Here is a 22,916-nt window from a genome sequence, read left to right on the forward strand (position 1 = left end):
GAATAAAGGGAGAACGACCATACTCATATTGAGACTCATCGTTACTCCGGGTCCGTCTCCCACTCCGACAAACGACAAAGATGCCATCCTCCAGAAAACAAAGAAGCCAGCTTCTTAACACATCCATAGTTTGCATTTGCCTGAGAATCAAGTCACTTTCCTTGTTCTTAGTGTCAGAGAAAAATTGCTACTGCAAAACAGACATTTATTACCTCTTCACTGTCTAAACAAGTCTGTAAGTTCTGTTCTTTGACATTTTTTCCTGCTAAAGCATTAGTGTTGAGAAAGAAGATAATTAAAAGGAATCAATGACAATCTAGATCTTTGGAAGTTCTTGCAAATTCAGAAGAGAATATTATATCTAACCTTTACCCCCACATCTTTTACAGAAACTGTCTGGCCTTCTCGTTTTGATTCCTTGGCAATATCTTCGGTAGATCCTTCATCCTTTAGCCTATGTACAATTGTCTGGACCGTTTTAACCATATTCTTCAGTTCATCAGGATATGGAGTTGGATATCTCTTCAGGTTGCCTTCCTGTGTAATGAAAAGTAATACTGTTCAGAATTTAATTAAACACTATAATTAAAGCATCAGTTTTAAAACAGACAATGAATTAGGACACAAAACACTCAGCAGAGCAATCCAGGATCTCCACTTCACTGTTTGAGTCTACCTGGATTAACTCAGACTTAAGTTTATAAAACCCAGCAAGATTACAAATAGCTTTTTTTTTTTTTTTTAATTTGTCCATTTATTGCAAGCAGGAAGAATTATTACAACTGTAATTTACTTAAAGATAAGTCAGGATTAATCAGTTTCCCCACAGCACCATCAGTGCAGTAGTCTCCTAGTTATGCCCTACATTGCCTTACATGAGCTGAGACTTTTCCCCTTGTGCTCCACTTTAAATGATGGGAGAAGGAAGAGGGGGCAGGAAGTGTTTCATCCTGTTAGATACTCTAACACCTGAAGACTTGATTTCTTCAGCAGAGCGAAATCCATAGCCAGAGTAAAGAAAAGGATGGGATTCAGGGGTAGGGGGAGGAGAAGAGGGAGCGAAGCCCCAAGTATTAAAAAATAAATTCAATACTAACCCGAGGCGGTGCCTCTCTCTCATCTTTGTCTTCATCACACTCAAATGCCACCTGAGCACGCTGTTTCCTCTGTTCCTCCCACAAAGATGGATTGAAACTTTCATTATCAGATATGAACATAACTAAAAAATAATTAAAAAAGGCTTGCATAAGAATAGGATACATTATGCAAAATAAAAATCCTCTTTCTCCTTTTCTTGGATGGGATTGGCATGTTTTTGTATGTATTCTTAAAAGATAAGAGACTAGCAGCACCATAAATTGACACTAGCTGCGCTGTGACTGCTTTATGAACTTGGCTGCATTTTCATAATAGTAAAAATCCCTATGTGTAAAGCAAAAAAAAAAAAAAAAAAAAATTCATACACACAGCCATACACTAGTCTGAACACTTGCAGAACTCTGCTGCAAAGTATTTTTATTCATATATATGTATAAAAATGAAAATATGTATTTTACATATAAAAAAGTAAATGATACTTATATAGATTTATATAGCCTGACTTCAGTGAAGTGGTCTCATTAAGCATGTATAAGAGCATTCACCTGATTTCACTTAATGAAAATTAAAAAAAAAGGAAGAATAAAAATGACTTACTGAGAAAAAACTGCATTATTACTAATCATGAAAAAACAAAAGCACCTAAAACTTAAGGTTAACACGTGATTTTGCAGAAGTTATATAAATGATAGGAGCATCACAAAGTATTACTTGCTTAATTTTACAAGAGAAAAAAATAAAATCTTTTGGTTATTCACTGTCTCTTATTCTAGCATGTCTCCATGCCTTCTGTTACATTAGCCAGGTTCTACTATAGCATGCCAAATAGTCTAATAAATCTTTCGCCACCACCCCAGCAAACCTATATACTTCACTAGCAATGCCAAGACTGTTCAATATTACCTATATTTGAAATAGAAAAATGCTTAAGTACAGGGCTCACCAAGTGCACTGGAATATTTGTTACACTGCATTTATTGGGTAAACTTACGGTTTTAACACCTCTGAAAAATATTCTAATAGACTTTACTATCACTGAAACAGTTCCTGGTACAAAAAAAAAACCACAACGTTCTAAAGAATTATGGGAATTTTAAATTTTATAAAGGTTATCTATTAAACTTTAAACCTTCTGTTTGGAATGACTGACTCAGAGGGAGGTATTCTGTCAACTTAAGCCAAACAAGCAGCCCTTTCCTCACCTACAGAAAGAAACCTCACCACTGGAGTAAAATAAAGTTCAAACGGAGAGAGCTTTCAGGAACTACCTTCAGCTTCACTGACAATCTCCAAATGATTTTATAATTCTCACATTCTATGTATTGCACGTGTGTTATCTGCATTAGAAGGTGCTAAAAAGTGATGTACAATTTACCGGTTTTGCAGATATTTTTGATTACTCAGTGTATTAGACATTTGTGCCATGTAACAGAAAATGTTGTTACTTGTCAGTTTTCAATTATTCCCATTGATACCTGCCCTCCCCTTTCTGTTAAAGAAGCACAAGCTTTTTCCTTTTGCCCATGGGGGAAGGAAAGTGGAGAAATATAGAGACTTTACTCTTTCCCTAACTCCTGATGGGGTTACTCATGGAATGTTACTCGTTTTCCTAAATATTTCACAAGTGTGCAGAAATAACTTTCGGGTGAGGTCTTCTGGGCCTAACCTTTTATAAAACAGTTTGAACTAAATGTGAGCAAAATGCATTTTTTCTGGACTCATTTTTTTTTCTTCTTTTAAAATAAAATATGGAATACTATGTACTTTTCAAAAAATACATACTCAGTAATGGATGAAACACTTTGTCTAACATTTTGTTAAAATAGTTAGTCTGAAGCAGACATCTGGCAAGGAGAATTTCAACCCAAACCATTAAGCTCTGCTGGAATGAAACAGGGTGTCACACTGGGAAGTGGCAACCATCAGAGAACGTGATCCCACCAGTCCGTTCCTCACCTCACTCTCCATACATGCACACTTCCAACTGTAACAGTTTCACTTAAAATTTACTAATATGTGGATCACATTTTTAAGTTATTGTTCTCATTCTTCAGATGTAATTCTTCATCACTTACAAGCTTACTTCAAACTTGTATCTAAGTATTATCTAGTGAAAATCATGTTAGCTGGACTGTCTTCCCATTATTATTTTCAAAAGTGAGCATTTTGACATAGTATTTCTGAAATTCTTACCATCCTCGGTCCTTGGTTGCTGGGGGAACATGTAATTAGTAAGCACTGTTTTCTGTGTGTCAGGGTCAGCTTCTTTTTGAAGAGGGATAAGCGGTTTAGACTAAGAAGCAAATGAAAGAAGGGTATGTTATGAGAATATATACGTGTAAAACCTAAATGTGACCTACACATCACAGAGCATGCCTGTCTTGTTACTTTGCAGATTACTCTGCCTTGTATTAAACCATTTCTCCTCTGAATAATTTTCACAAAATGAAGTTGTTAACATGTCTGTCTTTGACGATTGGCTTTGACTGAGAACTGAAACTTAGTAACAGCTGTAAGAGAAGAACAAACACTGGATATTCTAAGAGTAACCCAGTTTCTTGCTAGGACTTATTACTGTCCCAAAGGAGACTGATCTGGGATACACAGATATATTTAGCCATTTAAATCTGCAGACAATCATATATAGAGAAAAATTTTGTACTCAAATTTTTATATTGACAGCATATTGAATATCCCACACCCCTTACAAAAAAGGCAGGGGGTTCTTGAAATTATTGTATTGGTAAAAGTGCTTTCATTATACTACACCTGAGCCTAGTGGATTTCTGGCAGCCCTGTACACCTGTACATTCAGGAAATTAGGGGCTTCAATAGTATAGAGGGCTTCAATACACAGAAAAAAGACAAGTCACAAGTCCATGAGTTGCTTCTCAATAGCTTGAAACTTGGGTAGTCGCAGAGTTCAAAGGTTGGACAGGAAGCCCAGCACAAAAAAAAGGCATGCTAAGTTTCCCCAATGGTGTATTTTTTAAGAAACAGCATGCTACACATTCAAGTACTGCCTTATCAAGCACTACCTTTCCTGTGTAAACATGCCTGAATTAAGAAAAAAAACCCCAAAAACAACATCTGTTAAATTGCATTTCCTAATGGCACAGAACTTTGCCAGAAATATGAAAGTCTCCAATGTCAAGTAGGCTCAGTGTTGTTTGTTATAGGAGAACCAACACAGTATTAATGTCAAGAAAGTATTGATGTATATACACGGTACCACATCTCAATATTTAACAGATGGCTCTGTAACTTGTCAATTCCTTTAGGAATAAAGTCAATATCATTAATTTTTAAAAACTTAACCTGATTGTCTGATAGCCACATAGCAGTGAGTTGTTGCAGTTTTGTAAAGGTAAATGGCAAATTCTTCAGTCTGTAAATCACAAGAAGAGTTTATGTAAGTACACTTATCAATACTGTTAAGAAACAATGCTGCATTAGCCTGTAAAATGCTTTAAAAAATACATTTACAGATATAGTTAAATGAATAAACTATTGACAGTTGAAAGGCAACAGCTTTTATTTTAGATTCAAAGCTATACTCAGAATTAAAAAAAACCACAACGCATTTTTGCCCAGTTTAGCAAGCGTATAAAAATAATGAGACAATGTAACTTGAATTTAACTCGGTTCAGTTACTTCAATACAGTTTTGAAGACAATCATTGACACTGTGTGTAAATCAACTATCCAACTTAAAATCAAGGCTATTTTCATACTTGAATCTGAATCCTCAGCAATTTTATCTTTCAATACACAATTAATTAATACTTCAATTAAGAAAAAAGTGCTACACCTGAAAAAAGTGCTGTTTTTCCCCAAGAAACATGTATGGGAACAGGGCTGCCCTGGTAGATGAAAGCTGTAGCATTAATGGATAAATCAGGCTATAGATGGAGTAACAGAGAAGCTGTATTGGCAGAACAGGACGGAGAACTCACTTATCTCTCCCAATACACTGAAATTCTACAAATTGGCAATTCCCAAAAGAGAAATGTTTTGTCAGTTTTTAATGACCAGCTCTAATAAAACACAACTCTCTTCCCCCCTCCCCCTTCTCCAGCACACTCAAGTGTTTTACAATATACTGTGATATTGTTTTGTGTCCTCCGTATGCAATACAGGAAGCTATTAATTTTTAAGTATGAAAATAACCAAACTAATTCCCTAGAAAAATCTAACAATCATCAATGTTTTGAATCTGTGCTTCAATGCATGTGCTTAAGTCATTAAAATAAATACAGCTTAATACAATGGAACTGCAAGATCCAGAATACAAAAATAATACATTAAATACACGCATCTCAGTCAGCTTCTAAGCTGTGGGTGAGATAAGGAAAGATAGCATAATATATTCATAACAATACCTCTACTTACATTTGGGGGATAGACATAAGTTACAATACACTATATGCAACGCTACGACATTTTACAAAACTTCTATTTGAATTAATGCATTCACAAACCTATTGTCACTCAGATTGATGACTTTTAATTTCTGCATATCACCCATTTCTTCAGGGAGAAATTCAAGCTTATTAGAATGCAGAAACAACACTGTTAAATGCTTCCAGTTTCCAATCTGAAAAAAAAACCAACAGCCACAAACCAAAACAAAAAACCCCAAAGAATTAATTCATCTTCACAACTCTAAATACACATTTTTTTACTGTTTTAAAACAATTAGTATTACAGCTATTTCTGCTTGTAAAGTACAATTAGATTTATTATTACATATTAAACATTCTTTTAGTTTCAATACACTAGCAAATTTCTACTTCTTGCTTATTTGAAAGTCTGTATATTTGTATATACCTGCCTTTAAAAACATATACACAGAAAATCTACTCAAGAATTATTAACTTATCCAAAAGTTCTACAGACTATATAGTTTAAGATACATAAAAATTTTACTTTTGTAACTAAATACATACCTCTGATGGCAGCTGTGTTAAAAAGTTATGATCTGCAGCAAACGTCCTTATGTTAGAGAGTTGCCCAACAGATGAAGGCAATGTTTCAATCTCATTGAAACTACAGTCCAGTTCTTCTACTGATAGTAACCTGAAGAAAAAAAAAAAAAGGGAAAAAGAAAAAAGAATTACTCCTCTACAGAGGTTAATTCATCCAACATTAATTGAATACTTTAAGTTTAAATGAAGTTAATACCACTATCAATTATAAATCTAAAAGTATTAAATTAAAAATAAAACTCTCAAACCCAAAGGAATTTAAATCCAAGGGAAATCCTTTACTAATTGCCTAAATTGTGTTTGGGTTTAGGGGTTGGTTTTTTTGTTTGTTGGTTGGTAGGTTGCTTTTTGTTTTTTAAGATCTCCTTTACACTGTCCTCATAAGAGAGCTTTCAGTACAAACATGAGGGTCAGCAACATCAAATGTTTGTGTACTACATGAAAATGCGCTAGTACAAGGCACTGAAAACATTCTAAGTGGGACAGATCATAGCCAAACAGGAGTTGAGTGCAGTTTCTGAACAAGAAAAGAATTTAAAGAGTTAGAGACAGTGAACCTAAGATTTTGGCAGCAAAAAAGTGTTTTGTAAATTCTGACAACAAAACATAACCTACATTAGTTATAATAGAACAGAAATTGGAACAAATACCCTTCATTTCTACAGCACTTCTTAATTCTAAACCAATTATTTTTGCTGTCATTTGCGAGCTTTAAATTAAATTGCTGAACACCAAATTAAACATTAAAAAATCGTGCTGATTAACAGGTAAAAAATTCACTTTATAATATATATATATAAAAAAAAGATAAATGTGTGTGCTCAGATTCACTTTTTACAAGCTTTTTGATACTGGTTCAATAATTTGCAATATTTACCACAGCTATGTTACAGCCAAAAAAACCCCACTTTCAGACAGCTGACTGCCTTTTTAAACATCTTGTTTTCCTTCATATTCAATTTTTCTTTTAGAAATTGGTGGCTGAATTAATGAGTGAGGAACATATAGGGGGTGGAAGCAAGGATGGGTAGACTGGATGGAATATTGAGAAACTGTCCGAGTGGCCAGGAACCACATTAGGCAAACTAAAGCCCAGACAGAATTAAATCTGGCCAGGGACATCAAGGACAACAAGAAAAACTTCTATAGATATGTCAGGGACAAAGGCAAAACTAGGGAAGATGTGGGCCCTCTCCAGAAGGAAATGGGAGACCTGGCCTCCCAGGATATGGAAAAGGCTGACTTTTTTGCCTTGGTCTTTACTGGCAAGGGCTCCAACCACACTGCCCAAGTCACGGAAGGCAAAAACAGGGGCTATGAGAATGAAGAACTGCCCACAGTAGGAGAAGATCAGGTTCGAGACCATCTAAAGAACCTGAAGGTGCATAAGTCCATGGGACCTGACAAAATCCATCCATGGGTCCTGAGGGAGCTGGCGGACAAAGTTGCTAAGCCGCTTTCCATCATATTTGAGAAGTCAAGGCAGTCTGGTGAAGTTCCCACTGACTGGAAAAGGGGAAACATAACCCCCATATTCAAAAAGGGGAAAAAAGGAAAACCCAGGGAACTATAGGCCAGTCAGTCTCACCTCTGTGCCTGGCAAGATCATGGAGCAGATCCTCCTGGAGTGTAGCGATAGGACAAAGGGTAATGGTTTTAAATTGGAAGAGGGGAGATTTAGACTAGGTATTAGGAGGAAATTCTTTCCTGTGAGGGTGGTGAGGCACTGGAACAGGTTGCCCAGGGAAGCTGTGGCTGCCCCATCCCTGGAAGTGTTCAAGGCCAGGCTGGATGGGGCTTTGAGCAACCTGCTCTAGTGGAGGTGTGCCTGCCCATGGCAGGGGGGTTGGAACTCCATGATCTTTAAGGTCCCTTCCAACTCTAACCATTCTATGATTCTATGAACATAGGTCTTTTGATATTAAACAATATGTAAAGAACATATATGCTGGGAACTAGAAGTAAGGTATGAAAGCACTTGCTTTCAATTTTAAGACATGAATATACAGAAAAAATTAAATCAAGTAGGTGTAAAAACATTCAAAAGAGGAGACACTGTTACAGAAAAGCGTACAGAAAGGCAATGCAACCTTTTATTCAGGTGAAAAACCTACCCTCCTATGGAGTCTGGCAAACAAATTAATTGGTTTTCATCAATTTTAAGTGTTGTTACCTTCTTCAGGGAACCTGTAGTAAAATGAACAAGTAAATCAAAAAGGACATTTGAGTTCATTAAATTTGGTTTAATTTTAAATTAAGGGAAAAAAAAAAAACCCTGTTGGCAAGCAACCACATCTTCTGCATTCCCTGGCATGCCCATAGTGCTATATATCTACTAAGGAAATAAGCAGACAAGCTTACAGAACTTGTTTGCCAGCTTACCATGGGCCAGCCATAGGGGGGGGATCTTTTTACTCTGTTACAGTCAACAGTTTCTCATCCGTTTACAAAATACTGTATAAAGTCAAGAATGGTCCATAACAAATAGAAATGTTATTATTCAACTACACATTACAGCTTTATCCAAACCATTAACTTTAAATCAATTGAAACTTAGATCTAAAAGGCCATTTGTCTGTTTTCAAGTGTTCTGCATCCTAACTATAAGGTTTTAAGAACATGAATTAACTGAAAATACAAACCAATTGACTCTGGCAGTTGCTGAAGTGAATTACTGGATAACAGTAGGTCTTGTAGGCTTTCACAACCTGAAATACCTTCTTCAACTACTTCAATGTTGTTTTTAGAAACATCCAAGTAGGTCAGTTGTTTCAAAGTTCCTATGAACTAAAAGCAAGAGAAAATGCATTCTAGGAAGTGCAAGTTCAAAACAAAAAAAAAGCCAGCAGATTTGACAACAAACTGTCTCTCAAGTGTAATGCCACAGGAAAAGAGAAAACCTATTTATATATCCAAACTTTATAATAAAATATTTTGTGCAGATATGCACAGACACACCACAATTATTCTGCAGGTGTCTCTAAAGTCAGTCTGCTGTAAATTCAACTGTTTGAACAGGTATCATGAATCAAGTGACTGAAACTTCAGAACAGACTTCAGAGCTGTACACAACTGTCGTGGTTTTGGCTGAATTTACCAAAACCGGACCGGCAGATGGCCCTTCCCCCCCTTTCCCCCCCCCAAAAAGAGGAGAGAGGAGGAGAAAGAGATAAGGAGATTCAGAAGTTTAGAATGAACTAAACTACTTTAATGAAAAATTAATATTAAAATAAAAATAAAGAAGAAAATAATGAAATAGATACAATATATACAAAACCGTATCAAGCTCCCAGGATGACGATCACGTCACCAGCAGGCACAGGGGAAAGTCCCAGGCTGGACTCGGTGATGGACAGGAGCTGGATTCCGGATCTGGAGTCAGGAATGCTCGGATCGGGATCAAAGGCAGATGAACAGACAGAGTCCTCTCTGGACGTCGGCCATCGCAGGAAGGGGCTGACCCTTTGATCCCTCAGCTTTTATACTGAGCATGGGGCAGATGGGATGGAATACCCCAGTTGGTCAGGTTTGGGTCACCTGTCCTGTCCACTCCTCCCCACCGATGTGACCCCTCTACGTTTTTTTCCGTTTCCGACCCTCTAAGGGGGCAAATAACGAAATTGCCTGACCTTGGTTGTTATAGCAATAAGTATAAGCAAGGGCCTCCCTGCACACCATCCCTTGGCATGGAGCACAAACATTGGGCTGATCATTCTGAGAACGAGCAGTTTTCTCCACAATATGCCGTTAATTTCAGAGAGTTAGAGGAGGCCTGGCTAGGATGCAAAGTTACAGAACAGAAAATTGGTTCGGTTTTACTTCAAACCGGGACATTAACGTAACATAAAGACATAATTAAGGCTCCAGTAAAGTCTTATAATGCTTATTTTTGCCCTTTTGTGTAAAACTGCATCCTACTTAACCTCAAAACCAACAGCAATGAATCCTTACTTATACTAAACTGAAAAAACAAGCCAAAATATAAGCTTGCATTACATTTCCATATGAACCAAGAATAAGCTTAAAGATTTGTTCAAACTACTAAAATCATCACAGGGAAGATGCAGTCACTTTCACAAATACAGTTTTACTTTTACTGTAGAGTAGAAAGGTTTAATAAATCCACTCAACTCTTCTCCAAAGAAGAATTAGCTGAAGTGAGGAAAGACAGCAGACAAGACTACTGATCAGGCAAAAAACCCTCACTTGAGAAGACTGCTAGTGATTTTAAGTCTGAAAACAGACCAGCTGCTTCCCAAATTTCAAATACTAGTTTACTCAAACACAGTTTCACGAGTGCTGCAATAATAGGTCATCCTGGACCTTATGAAATTCTAGGAGACGTCAGGAAAACTTGGTTTTAGTCAACAGAACATTTTCTCAGGAACTGTCTATACTCTGTGTATACACAGCAAAAAATTCTCTACAGTCATTTCTTGTTTTACAGCTGTCCTGGTTTGAGGTAAAACAACTAATTTTCTGTTCAGTAATTTTACTTTTTAGCTGGGCCTCTTCTAACTAACTAAACTCTGAAATTAACAGCATATTGTTCAGAAACTGTTCACTCTCAGAGTGATAAGGCCTGATAATACCAAGGAATGGTGTGCAGAGAGGCCCTTGCTTATCCTTATTGCTATAACAACCAAGGTCAGGTCAATTTGTTATTTGCCCGGTTGGAGGGTCGGAAGCGGAAAAGCATAGAGGGGTCACACCTGTCCGGGGAGGAACAGACAGGACAGGTGACCCAAACCTGACCAACAGGGTATTCCATCCCATCTGCCCCATGCTCAGTATAAAAGCTGAGGGATCAAAGGGTCAGCCCTCTTTCTTCAGTGGCCAACATCCGAGGAGGACCCTGTCTGTTCATCTGCCTTTGATCCCGATCCGAGCATTCCTGACTCCAGATCCGGAATCCAGCTCCTGTCCATCACCGAGTCCAGCCTGGGACTTTCCCCTGTGCCTGCTGGTGACGTGATCGTCATCCTGGGAGCTTGATACGGTTTTGTATATACTGTATACTTTTTTTTACTTTTTTTCCCTTTCCCTTTTCTTATTATTATTTATTATTTCATTATTTATTATTATTTTCATTAAAGTAGTTTAGTTTTTTCTAAACTCATAAATCTCTTTTATCTCTTCCTCTCTTTTCCTTAGAGGGGGGAGGGAGGGGCCATCTGTCGTTCTGATTGGTCAATCTGGTCAAAACCATGATAACAGCCATGACCAGTAAAAACTTACACAATATATTTATCCTGTAAATTCCTACTTGCTGTCTAACAGAAAGTAATTTCTTTTTGGAAGGACCAGTCAACCCTAAATTTCATCCAGGATTTGATGTAGGATTTTTACTCCTTTCCTAAATTGCAATGTAATTTTTAGATGAGAGGATTATAACTTTCAATGAAAGAAAAGCTGTGTATCCAACTCTGATGATCAGTGACTATTTCTAAGTAGACTAGTCAAGCATTTAAGTGGCATTTAGTCTTTGGGCTTAAAGTAACATTAAAATTATACAGCAACTTTAATATATATGATAGCTGACAAAGCAAATACCACTGTAAATTAAAATACTAAATGTTTAACACAGTAAAAGGATTTACCCCTGGAATAAGTGTTAGTCTATTACCATCCATCCAAAATTCCTTTAACCCACTCAGTTGTTCAAGTACTTCAGGCTGTAAAGGAAACAGGTTTTTTTAAAAACTTCATGCAAAAAAAGTGAAAGGCAAAAACAACTTCAGGTGATTCATCTATTGCAACTTTAAGTAATGTCTTATAGCTGTTATATACACTGTTTCATTAACTCACTTTCTAAAATGTAAATACATACCAGACATACAAAAACCTTTTCAGAACTTGATTACAGCACTAAATAATACTTACAGAAAGTGTTATTTTTTTTTATACAGAAAGTATTATTTTTCAACTGGAGCACACAATAAATAAATCTCGTGTATAAATCCCCCCTTAAAGGGTTTTATACCTCAGTAAATTCCATCAACTCAGAAGAGCTGTTTTTCAAAAACCACAAAGTTTTTGTGGTGTTTGGGAAACAAATTTGAATTTTATAGAAGCCGACAAAGTGAGCATCTGCTTGATAAAAGCAAACCACTCTATCCATAAAGTGAAGTACAGGATACTTCTAACATTAAGTTGTAGTGGGAGTGTATCTTATGTATCAGGGAAAGACAAAATCACAGAATGATATGGGGTTGGAAGGGACCTCTGGAGATCATCTAGTCCAACCCCCTGCCAGAGCAGGTCCACCTAGAGCAGGCTGGACAGGAATGCATCCAGGTGGGTTTTGAATGTCTCCACCTCTCTGGGCAGCCTGTTCCAGGGCTCTGCCACCCTCAAAGTAAAGAAGTTCCTCCTCATGTTGAGATGGAACTTCCTATGTTGGTGCCCATTACCTCTTGTCCTGAAACTGGGCACCACTGAAAAAAGGCAAGCCCTGTCCTCTTGACACCTGACGCGCGGAAACAAACCCTACAACTCGAATAGAGTTATAAAGCATTGGGTCTTATGAAGCCACTAGTCCACAGTCCTGCTGATATTTGGGGTGGTTTCGTGTCGCGACGGAGGGAAGACAGGGCCACTCAATATGAGTGATCAGCAAGCTTCGTTTATTGATTCACACAGTGGCCTTTTATGTTCTAACATAATTAGCTCATACATATTACAAAAGTTAAGCTCATGATTGGTTAGTTCTTAGAAAGATCAACTCCACCCTTGGTTCCTTCTTTACAGTTACTTTCATCCTCTTTTCCCATGCCTGAGCAGCTGCAACCTCTCTGTTATCTTACAACAATTATAGTCAAGGACGAGGTGTCTTTACCAGCCCAGTAGTTACGGGGGCTGAATCCGATGTTTCTCAAGCTTTTGCTCGGCCAGCTGGATCATGTCTACGTGACCCTTCTCAGCTAGCCATTCTCCCACAATTCCCCCGTTTTTATTTTGAATGACATAGGCTTGGTTAAACATCCGTAACACAAGGGTTTTCATACAAGACAACACACAACTCACACAAAGCAATGCTATTAGTACAATGATTAAGACTAGCAATCCTGTCTGTAAAAGGTTTCTCAGCCATCCGGACAGACCCAACCAGTCTCCAAGAGCACCCCTATAAGGCACGTAGTAAATGGGGAGCGGGGTGTTGCTAGGCTTGCACAAAAGCTGGTCGTGTTGAGTGATCGAGCTAAAGTTATCCACACATTTTCTCGTGGGTCAAACATCTCGCTATATGGGATGGCTCTTATGCTTACAACTAAGGCAACTCCTATAAAGCTTTCTATACCTAAATTAACCATTTTCTCTGTTTCAACTTCTAAGCAAATAGCATGCACATAATACCTAGGGGTTACAGACCCCACAGACTGTACAATTAATTTCTGTCTTTGCGACCTCATGGTTCACACTCAGGTGCAGCGGTCTCAGTCCGTTGGTTTATGGTGATTAGTCGGGTCACCTTTAGCGGCGACTTCAGGGTGGTCGATGGTGGGTCTTACCCAACGGCTGGGAACCCAGATGATACCTTGTCCCCTATGGTCCATCGTAGAAGGGGTGATTTGCGAGCAAGGGTCAATCCTCCTACTCCCGCGACCGTGGCGCTGCTCGCGTAGGTCGGCCATTGAGCCGGCCACTTATGCGTGCTGATTATGGAAATGTCAGCGCCAGTGTCTAGAAGAGCAACAAGTGATATAGTTAGGTTGGCGTATTGCACAGCAACCGGGCGTTGTGGCCTTTGGCGCAAGCCGACAGTTAGTAAGGCCATTTGTCCTGTAGATCCAAAGGCTCCTTGCCCTCGTGGCTGCTCTTGCAGCGGTGGAAGGGCTCCCGCAAGATGTGGTAGGGGAATTAATTGCACCACCTTGGTGCCTTTAGCGATGAAGAGCGGTGGAAATAACGTGTGGGCCATGATCTGGATCTCACCGTGGTAATCTTTATCAATCAGTCCCACCAACACATTAAGTCCCAGCATGGTGGCTGATGAACGGCCTATAAGTAGTGCTCCGACAGCTTGTCCATTGATACAGATTGGTCCCCGAGTGCTAGTAGCAATCCGGACAGGCTTTGAGTCCAACAGGGTACAATCTACTGCTGTTGCCAGGTCCAAGCCGAGGCTTCCGCTTGTGGCTGGTCTGAGCTGAAGGGATTGAGTGCTGCCAGATATGCAGCCACTTTTTGTGTCGGCGCGGGGCGGCTTTTCCCGCTGAATCGTCCGTTTCCCGGTTTAGAAGCGCGACATGCAGTCTCATTGTGGTTGTCCGACCGGCAGTTTCTGCACCATACTGAGCCGGCGTTGCAGTTCCGTCTGATGTGTCCAGCAGCGCCGCAACGGTAGCATCGTGGGCGAGATGATTCACTAGCATTTAATCGATGAACGGAGGCTTGCAAAGGAGCAAGGGCTGCAAGAACTTGACTCTGCGTAGCCTGCGCGTGTTCCTTTAAACTATTCCCTAGTTCCTTTACTGCCTCAACTAACATTGCCTGTGGCCCTACCGGTACCTGAGCCATCCTTTCTAGTCCTTCCTCGATAGTCCATGTCCCTGGCAATGTAGCTAAGATGTTGCGTGTGGCCGGATTACTATTTTGTATAGCACACTGCTTTAGTATAGTGCCTCTGAGATAATCGGGCACCCCGGCCGCCTGTATGGCGTTTGCTACTCGATCGATAAACAGGCCAAATGGTTCCTCTCTTCCTTGCTTAATACCCATATATGAAGGGATTCCTTTTTTTTTTTTTTTTTTTTTTTTTTTTTTTTCCAGCTCGGTTTGCAACGGGGCGTTAGCGACTGCCCGCCATGGCTTTATCAACTTTTTGGCTGATTTATTATCGCATATAACTTCGTCAAACAATTTATCCTCATATTTACGCCATTCCTCGTGTTCAAAAACCGTATCTGGATTATCAAAGCAACCTCTCGCTACTCCATACGCTGATAACCCAGGCAACTCCCTTTTACAATCTATACCTTGAACGCTCCGCTTTTCTAAAAAGCATTTGAGCAAATCGTACGCCGCTTGTCTGTTCATACCTTCGTTATCTATACCCTAAATGCTCCGCTTTTCTAATAAGCATTTGAGCAAATCATACGCCGCTTGTCTATTCATACCTTTGTCAGCGCGCTGTTGCAGCCTTCCAGACTTCGGCGGCGCGTAGCCGGCAGGACACTCTCTATAGGTGCTCCAGGGCGCGGGGACCTTTTCCTTTAATCCCTTTCGCTCTCGGGCGCGGGGACCTTTTCCTTTAATCCCTTTCGCCTCCTGCGCTGCTTACAGGACCAGCACTGAGACTCCGTTGACCGTGGCTCGCAGGTTCAGCCCTCTGTAGGGTCCCTGTTTCGGGTGCCATTTGTCGCGACGGAGGGAAGACAGGGCCACTCAATATGAGTGATCAGCAAGCTTCGTTTATTGATTCACACAGTGGCCTTTTATGTTCTAACATAATTAGCTCATACATATTACAAAAGTTAAGCTCATGATTGGTTAGTTCTTAGAAAGATCAACTCCACCCTTGGTTCCTTCTTTACAGTTACTTTCATCCTCTTTTCCCATGCCTGAGCAGCTGCAACCTCTCTGTTATCTTACAACAATTATAGTCAAGGACGAGGTGTCTTTACCAGCCCAGTAGTTACGGGGGCTGAATCCGATGTTTCTCAAGCTTTTGCTCGGCCAGCTGGATCATGTCTACGTGACCCTTCTCAGCTAGCCATTCTCCCACAGTTTCGAAGGGTGAAAAACTTGTCCACATACGAGACTTCGTCCCATTTCCTCTCTCTCTCCTTAGGAACATTAGTTGTAATAAAGTGTTGTACCTTAAGATTCCATTAAAGGGCCACTTCTTCCTCTCATCCAACTTATACAGGGGCCACCACCGATTACAATATTTTATTAGGGTTTTCTTATCCACACTCCCACCTGGTGGTCCTCCTATGTCCTTCCAATGAGCCAAAATACAGCCTAAAGGGCTCTTCTTCAATACTCCACTACTTTGTCCGTTTCCTATGATGTCTGCCTATCTTTCAACCAAGAAATACGACGTGATTATGTCAACAATGACAAAACCTAACCCAGGGTGAACCGTATAAGGGTGTGCTTATCCCGCAACGGATACACCTAAACTCTAAACAATCACTAAGATTCCTCCAAAAGAAATAATATACTTGCAACAACTTAAACACAGAATGGACAGACCGTGCTCCGTCCGAAGGGCTTTTTCTAACTCCCCTTTCTACGCTCCCCCCCTACAATATTTAGACAACTCCATGGATACACCCTTGCTGCACAAATTCTACTGGCTCTTAATACTCCCTAAATTCCTACAGATTACCCGTTTTAGTCCGCCTGAACACTCAATTTCATCCCAGGCAGACCAGTTCCCCCGGCACCGAGTGCACCAAAAATCATCTCCAAATTGTACCCAAACTTCCTGTTCACAACCGAAGCACTTGAAGACAAAGATTGGATTGCATGAAAAATCCCTAGGTCCATGTATAGGACACCAAAAGCTAACATACGGTTCAAGTAACACTGTTCTGTAGTCCGTCATACGCTTCGTTCGTCTCCGGCCGCCCTCCTCGCGGAGAATACGGAACTGCGGATCAGAACTCCACACTCGCTTTGCAGCTGCGCTGCGTCTCACGTCACACAGTGCAGACACTCACTCACACAGAGGGGCCCGTTACATTCCTCATTCATACCACAGAATGTTTAGATTAGAACACTAATCAACCGTAAGACGTAAATCGTAAACCATTAACCGTTTGCCACAGGTCCACACCGAACAGCATAAATTAGATCATAACACACGGTACCGGATTTTACAACAGATACGACAGATGACAAAGATTATGGCAATGCCGCATGCAACTGCTGTCACCAAGACTAGGAGACCCAGGTTACCATTCCACAGGGTGCAGCACTTACCCTGCTACTACTTTATGGGGACTCAAACCCCACCATCCCGGGGGGGGGAGCACCAATGCTCTTTACCTCGCGTAGGACGTCTCCTCACGACTTACAGGTATCCCCTTACCCCATTATAACATACCTGGTCCGCCGATGATGGTCCTTGTCTGTCCCCGCGGTGATCTGGATGAGTGGGGGAGTCCTCCTGAGAAATCTCAGGGGCGCCCAGAGGAGTCCCGTCCTCAGCAGGTCCCGCAGCCGGACAGAGGGGGTCCCATCTGGGGTGCCAAATTGACGCACGGAAACAAACCTTACAACTCGCAGAGAGTTATAAAGCAGGTATGTTTATTGCGGCACCAGGTGCAAGGGGGATTGCTCCTCCTAACTTGCACACCGGCTGGTAAAACAAGCGTCTATTTATGATGAAAAGCATACATATTCATTAATGTGGGCTGGGTTATTATAATTAATTCTAAGAAAAGGCGTTACTATTCTAATTATTTCTAGGAACTCATTATCATAAGTCTCCTCCCCTTGCCGCATGCGTACTGTCGCCCAGTGGTCATGGGCCGGGGTCTTCTGGAGGAAGGCTCATAGTCTTCTTCACCGTGCACTTTTACCTTTGGCTTAGAATGCTGGGCTGGCTGGACCCCAAACCGCGAAACTGGTCCCGACCAGATGGACACTTCACCCAGACAATTGGGTTCCTCCTTAGCATGCAGGCTGTTCCTGCTATCTTATACACAAGGCCAGCTCCTTATCTTGGAATGCTGGGCTCCTGGGCTCCGAGCTCTGTTCTTTGCCAAGCTGTACTAAATCTACACTAACAACCTTTAACCATTCATTCTCTGAATCACACCCTCCCTTTAAGTACTTATAGGCGTTGATCAGATCCCCCCTCAGTCTTCTCTCCTCTAGACTAAAAAGACCCAAGTCCCTCAGCCTTTCCTCATGAGAGAGATGTTCTAGTCCCCTCATCATCTTTGTAGCCATCTTTGTAGCCCTCTGCTGTACCCTCTCCAGCAGTTCCCTGTCCTTCTTGAACTGGGGAGCCCAGAACTGGTCCCAGTGCTCCAGATGGGGCCTCACCAGGGCAGAGCAGAGGGGCAGGATAACCTCCCTTGACCTGCTGGTCACACTCTTCCTGATGCACCCCAGGATGCCATTGGCCTTCTTGGCCACAAGGGCACATTGCTGCCTCATGGTCATCCTGTTATACACCAGGACTCCCAGGTCTTTTTCCACAGAGCTGCTCTCCAGCAAGTGAGCCCCCAACCTGTACTGGTGCATGGGGTTATTTCTCCCCAGGTGCAGCACCCTACACTTGCCTTTGTTGAACTTCATTAGGTTTCTCTCTGCCCAACTCTCCAGCCTGTCCAGGTCTGGCTGTATGGTGGCACAGCCTTCTGGTGTGTCAGCCACCCCTGCCAGTTTTGTGTCATCAGCAAACTTGCTGAGGGTACGCTCCATCCCCTCATCCAGGTCACTGATGAATATATGGAACAGGACTGGACCCAGTACTGACCCCTTGTCCCGGTTTGAAGTAAAACGGAACCAATTTTCTGTTCTGTAACTTTACATCCTAGCCAGGCCTCCTCTAACTCTCTGAAATTAACGGCATATTGCGGAGAAAACTGCTCGTTCTCAGAATGATGAGCCCAATGTTTGTGCTCCGTGCCAAGGAATGGTGTGCAGGGAGGCCCTTGCTTATCCTTATTGCCGTAACAAGCAAGGGCAGCCAATTTTGTTATTTGCCCCCTCAGAGGGTCGGAAACGGAAAAAACGTAGAGGGGTCACATCGGTGGGGAGGAGGGGACAGGAGAGGTGACCCAAACCTGACCAACTGGGGTATTCCATCCCATCTGCCCCATGCTCAGTATAAAAGCTGAGGGATCAAAGGGTCAGCCCCTTCCTGCGATGGCTGACGTCCAGAGAGGACTCTGTCTGTTCATCTGCCTTTGATCCCGATCCGTGTGTTCCCGACTCCAGAGCTGGAACTCAGTTCCCATTCGTCACTGAGTCCAGTCTGGGACTTCCCCAGTGCCTGCCGGTGACGTGACTGTCATCCTGGGAGTTTGATAGGGTTTTGTATATATTGTATCTATTTCATTATTTTCTTCTTTGTTTTTATTTTAATATTAATTCTTCATTAAAGTAGTTTAGTTCATTCTAAACTTCTGAATCTCCTTATCTCTTTCTCCTCCTCTCTCCTCTTTTTTGGGGGGGAGAAGGGGGGGAAAGGGCCATCTGTCAGTCTGGTTTTGGTAAATTAGGCCGAAACCATGACACCCCTGGGGAACACCACTTGTTACAGACCTCCAACTAGATTCTGTGCCACTACTCATGACCCTCTGAGCTCTGTCTTTCAGCCAGTTTTCAATCCACCTCACTGTCCATTCCTCTAATCCACACTTCCTAAGCTTACCTATGAGGATGCTGTGGGAGACTGTGTCAAAAGCCTTGACGAAGTCAAGGTAGGCAACATCCACCGTCCTCATCTATCCATCCAGTCATGCCATTGTAGAAGGCTATCAGGTTAGTCAGACATGATTTCCCCTTGGTGAATCCATGTTGACTACTTCCGATAGCTTTCTTTTCCTCTATATGCTTTGAGATGACACCCAGAATGAGCCGTTCCATCATCTTTCCAGGGATAGAGGTCAGGCTGACTGGCCTGTAGTTTCCCAGGTTTCCCTTCTTGCCCTTTCTGAAGACTGGAGTGACATTGGCTTTCCTCCAGAGCTCAGGCACCTCTCCTGTTCTCCAGGACCTTTCGAAGATGGTGGAGAGCAGCCCAGCAATGACTTCTGCCAGCTCCCTCAGCACTCGTGGGTGCATCCCATCAGGACCCATGGACTTGCGGATATCCAGTTTACTTAACTGTTCCCTAACTTGATCTTCCTCAACCAAGGGGAAGTCTTCCTTCATCCAGACTTTCTCTGTTATCTCCAAAGTCTGTGGCTCCTGAGGGCTGGCCTGAGCAGTAAAGACTGAAGCAAAGAAAGCATTCAGCAACTCTGCCTTCTCTGCATCCTCTGTCACCAGGGCACCCGTCTCATTCAGCAGTGGGCCCACATTTTCTCTAGTTGTCCTTTTGCCTCCTATATACTTGAAAAAACCCTTCCTATTGACCTTCACATCCCTTGCCAGGTTTAATTCCAAGGAGGCCTTGGCTTTCCTCATTTCATCCCTGCATACTCTAACAGCATTCCTGTCATCTTCCCAAGTGGTCAGTCCCTTCTTCCACTCAGTGTAAACTTCCTTCTTCCACTTGAGTTTTTTCAGAAGCTCCCTGCTCAACCATGCAGGTCTCCTGCTTCCCTTGCCTGTTTTCTTGCTCTTAGGGATGCACCAATCCCGAGCTTGGAGAAAGCGGTGTTTGAATATCGACCATCTCTCTTGAGCCTTCCTACCTTCCAGAGCCCTAATCCATGGGATTTCTCCTAGCAGTTTCTTGAAGAGGTCAAAGTTATCTCTCCTGAAGTCCAACGTTGCAATCCTACTTGTTGTTTTGCATATACTACCCACGATCCTGAACTCTGTCTTTCCAAGGTCACTGCAACCAAGGTTGCCCCCAACCTTAATGTCCTCCACCAGTCCCTGTTTGTTTGTCAGCACTAGGTCCAGTAGTACACCTCTCCTTGTTGGCTCCTCCACCACCTGAGTCAAAAAGTTATCATCAATACACTGGAGGAACCTCCTGGACTGTACAGCTTTCCCAGCAGACATCAGGGTAACTGAAGTCCCCCATGAGAACCAAGGCCTGTGATTGTGAGGCTACTTTCAGCTGTCTGTAGAAGGTCTCATCAACTTCCCCATCCTGATCAGGTGGCCTGTAATGAACACCCACCACAGTGTCCCTCATATTGGCCTGCCCCTTAATCTTCACCCACAAGCTCTCAACTATCTCTTCATCTGACCCCAGAGAAAGCTCAGTACATTCCAGTTGCTCTCTCACATGAAGAGCAACTCCACCACCTCGTCTTGCTGGCCTGTCTTTCCTAAAAAGGACCAAGACCATGTCTTGGTAACCATCTGTGTTGCATATGCTTTCCTATTTAAACGCTCCTGAGAAACTAATACATAACAGGTGCTACTGCACCTTAATAACTACAACCAAGTTCAGGTAAACACAGAACTCAATTTTGTTATATTTTAAGTATGCAGTATTCCTGCATTAAATTGTAGTCCTGGCTCCCAATAATTAATTTTCCAAGAGAAAATCTTAACTGAAGACTACCTTTCAGACATATCTTTACCCAAAAAGCAGTTTCAAACCTTTCTGTGCTTTTACCAAAAGATCTTAATGAATTAAGTTACCAGTAGTTGACTCTTCTAGATAAAAGGCTGGTAGAGATGAAGTAATCTGCCAAAAATATACCCAAACAGGTAATTTTACAGCCTATACTTAGTTCCTGGCTGTTATGGCTTAATGTGGGACTGAGCGTGTTAGTTTAAGGCTCCCACATGACTATCTACAGTGTAATGAGAATATGGCAGTAACAGCAACAGCTAGAAGTGTAATACTAAAGAACAATTCCTTAAATACACTTCCCTATCTGCCAAACCATACAGCTAGGAAAGTGTTCATCTCTGCATGATCTGTGGGTAATGAAATACCCTACTGGTAGCACACAGAAGCTTGACTTTGTTATACAGCGGGTCAGTATATTCCACTATACTTCTATTTCAATTCCCTTATACAGGAAAGTACTTGTAAAAGCAGAGGGACGTTAAGTGATTCTAAGTGGAAGATGCATTTGTCTGACATGAACAGGAAACAAGCTGATCCATGTTGAAGGAAAAACCTGAGCACCTCAACTGTAAATATTTGAATAATATTCAAACTTACAATTAATATAGTTTCCTTTGTATCTAAATAGTTTGTACACACTAATAAAAGTAGGTTATGCACAGCTTATACAGAACTTGCAACATTAAATACATGATGACTAATAAGTGTTTAAAATTATAAGTCAAATGATTATGTTTATAATTCAAACACATATTACCATTAACTTTTTTTACCAGTAATATAGCCACACTATACCACAGTGTTTTATTTTCAAATTGAGGAAGAACACATACTCATATTCATAAGAATATGCACATAATTTTTATAACAGGCTCTATGAAGTAGTATACGGTATACATAATATTTGTTCAGTAGCAAAACTCTTAAAACGGATTTTTACATTTTGATATTGATTAAAACAGATTAAAGGATAAAGAGATTTATAAGAGATACAAAGGCCTGTTACTTAGACAAAACTCACCACTTCTGTGAATTCATTACTTCCTAAGTCCAGTCTCTCCAGCTGAGTCAGTCTGGACATGGTTCTGCACAGGAAGGAAATTAATAAGGAATTAGATTTAAGAAAATACCAGTTACATCCAATCTTCCTGTATTCATCAAATATTTTAATCAGTATTAAGTAGTGTCCTGGTTTGAGGTAAAACAAAACCAACTTTCTGTTCAGTAATTTTACTTCTTAGCTCTTCTAACTCTCTGAAATTAACAGCATATTGTGCAGAAACTGTTTGCTTTTAGAGTGATGAGACCAATATTTGTACTTCATGCCAAGGGATGGTGTGCAGAGAGGCCCTTGCTTATACTTATTGCTATAACAACCAAGGTCAGGTAATTTCGTTAGTTGGAAGGTCAGAATTAGAAAAGCATAGAGGGGTCACACCTGTGGGGAGGAGCGGACAGGACAGGTGATCCAAACCTGACCAACAGGGTATTCCATCCCATCTGCCCCATGCTCAGTATAAAAGCTGAGGGATCAAAGGGTCAGGGGTCTTTCTTCAATGGCCAATGTCCTAGGAGGACCCTGTCTGTTCATCTGCCTTTGATCCTGATCCGTGTGTTCCTGACTCCAGAGCTGGAATCCAGTTCCCATCCGTCACTGACTCC

The 22,916-nt window shown here is 41.2% G+C and overlaps 1 protein-coding gene across 8 annotated transcripts in view; it reads right to left on the reverse strand.

The window, feature by feature from the left end:
• LOC141476651 (erbin-like) overlaps positions 1-22,916 on the reverse strand; it is a 104,083-nt gene that overhangs the window by 33,667 nt on the left and 47,500 nt on the right. For 6 of the 8 annotated variants that reach the window (XM_074165443.1, XM_074165442.1, XM_074165438.1 and 3 more), the window contains exons 6-15: positions 22,276-22,339; positions 11,686-11,760; positions 8,728-8,872; positions 8,200-8,272; positions 6,047-6,176; positions 5,579-5,694; positions 4,417-4,486; positions 3,292-3,391; positions 1,098-1,219; positions 367-537 (exon numbers count right to left, since the gene is read on the reverse strand). In XM_074165443.1, the coding sequence (XP_074021544.1) occupies positions 367-537; positions 1,098-1,219; positions 3,292-3,391; positions 4,417-4,486; positions 5,579-5,694; positions 6,047-6,176; positions 8,200-8,272; positions 8,728-8,872; positions 11,686-11,760; positions 22,276-22,339 (1,066 nt within the window). Of the gene's footprint in view, positions 1-366; positions 538-1,097; positions 1,220-3,291; positions 3,392-4,416; positions 4,487-5,578; positions 5,695-6,046; positions 6,177-8,199; positions 8,273-8,727; positions 8,873-11,685; positions 11,761-17,141; positions 17,392-22,275; positions 22,340-22,916 lie in introns of those variants that run through there. The other 2 variants (XM_074165439.1, XM_074165444.1) reach the window with 2 other exon arrangements.

The sequence above is a fragment of the Numenius arquata genome, chromosome W (genome assembly GCF_964106895.1).
Source record: "Numenius arquata chromosome W, bNumArq3.hap1.1, whole genome shotgun sequence".
NCBI classification, from domain to species: Eukaryota; Metazoa; Chordata; class Aves; order Charadriiformes; family Scolopacidae; genus Numenius; species Numenius arquata.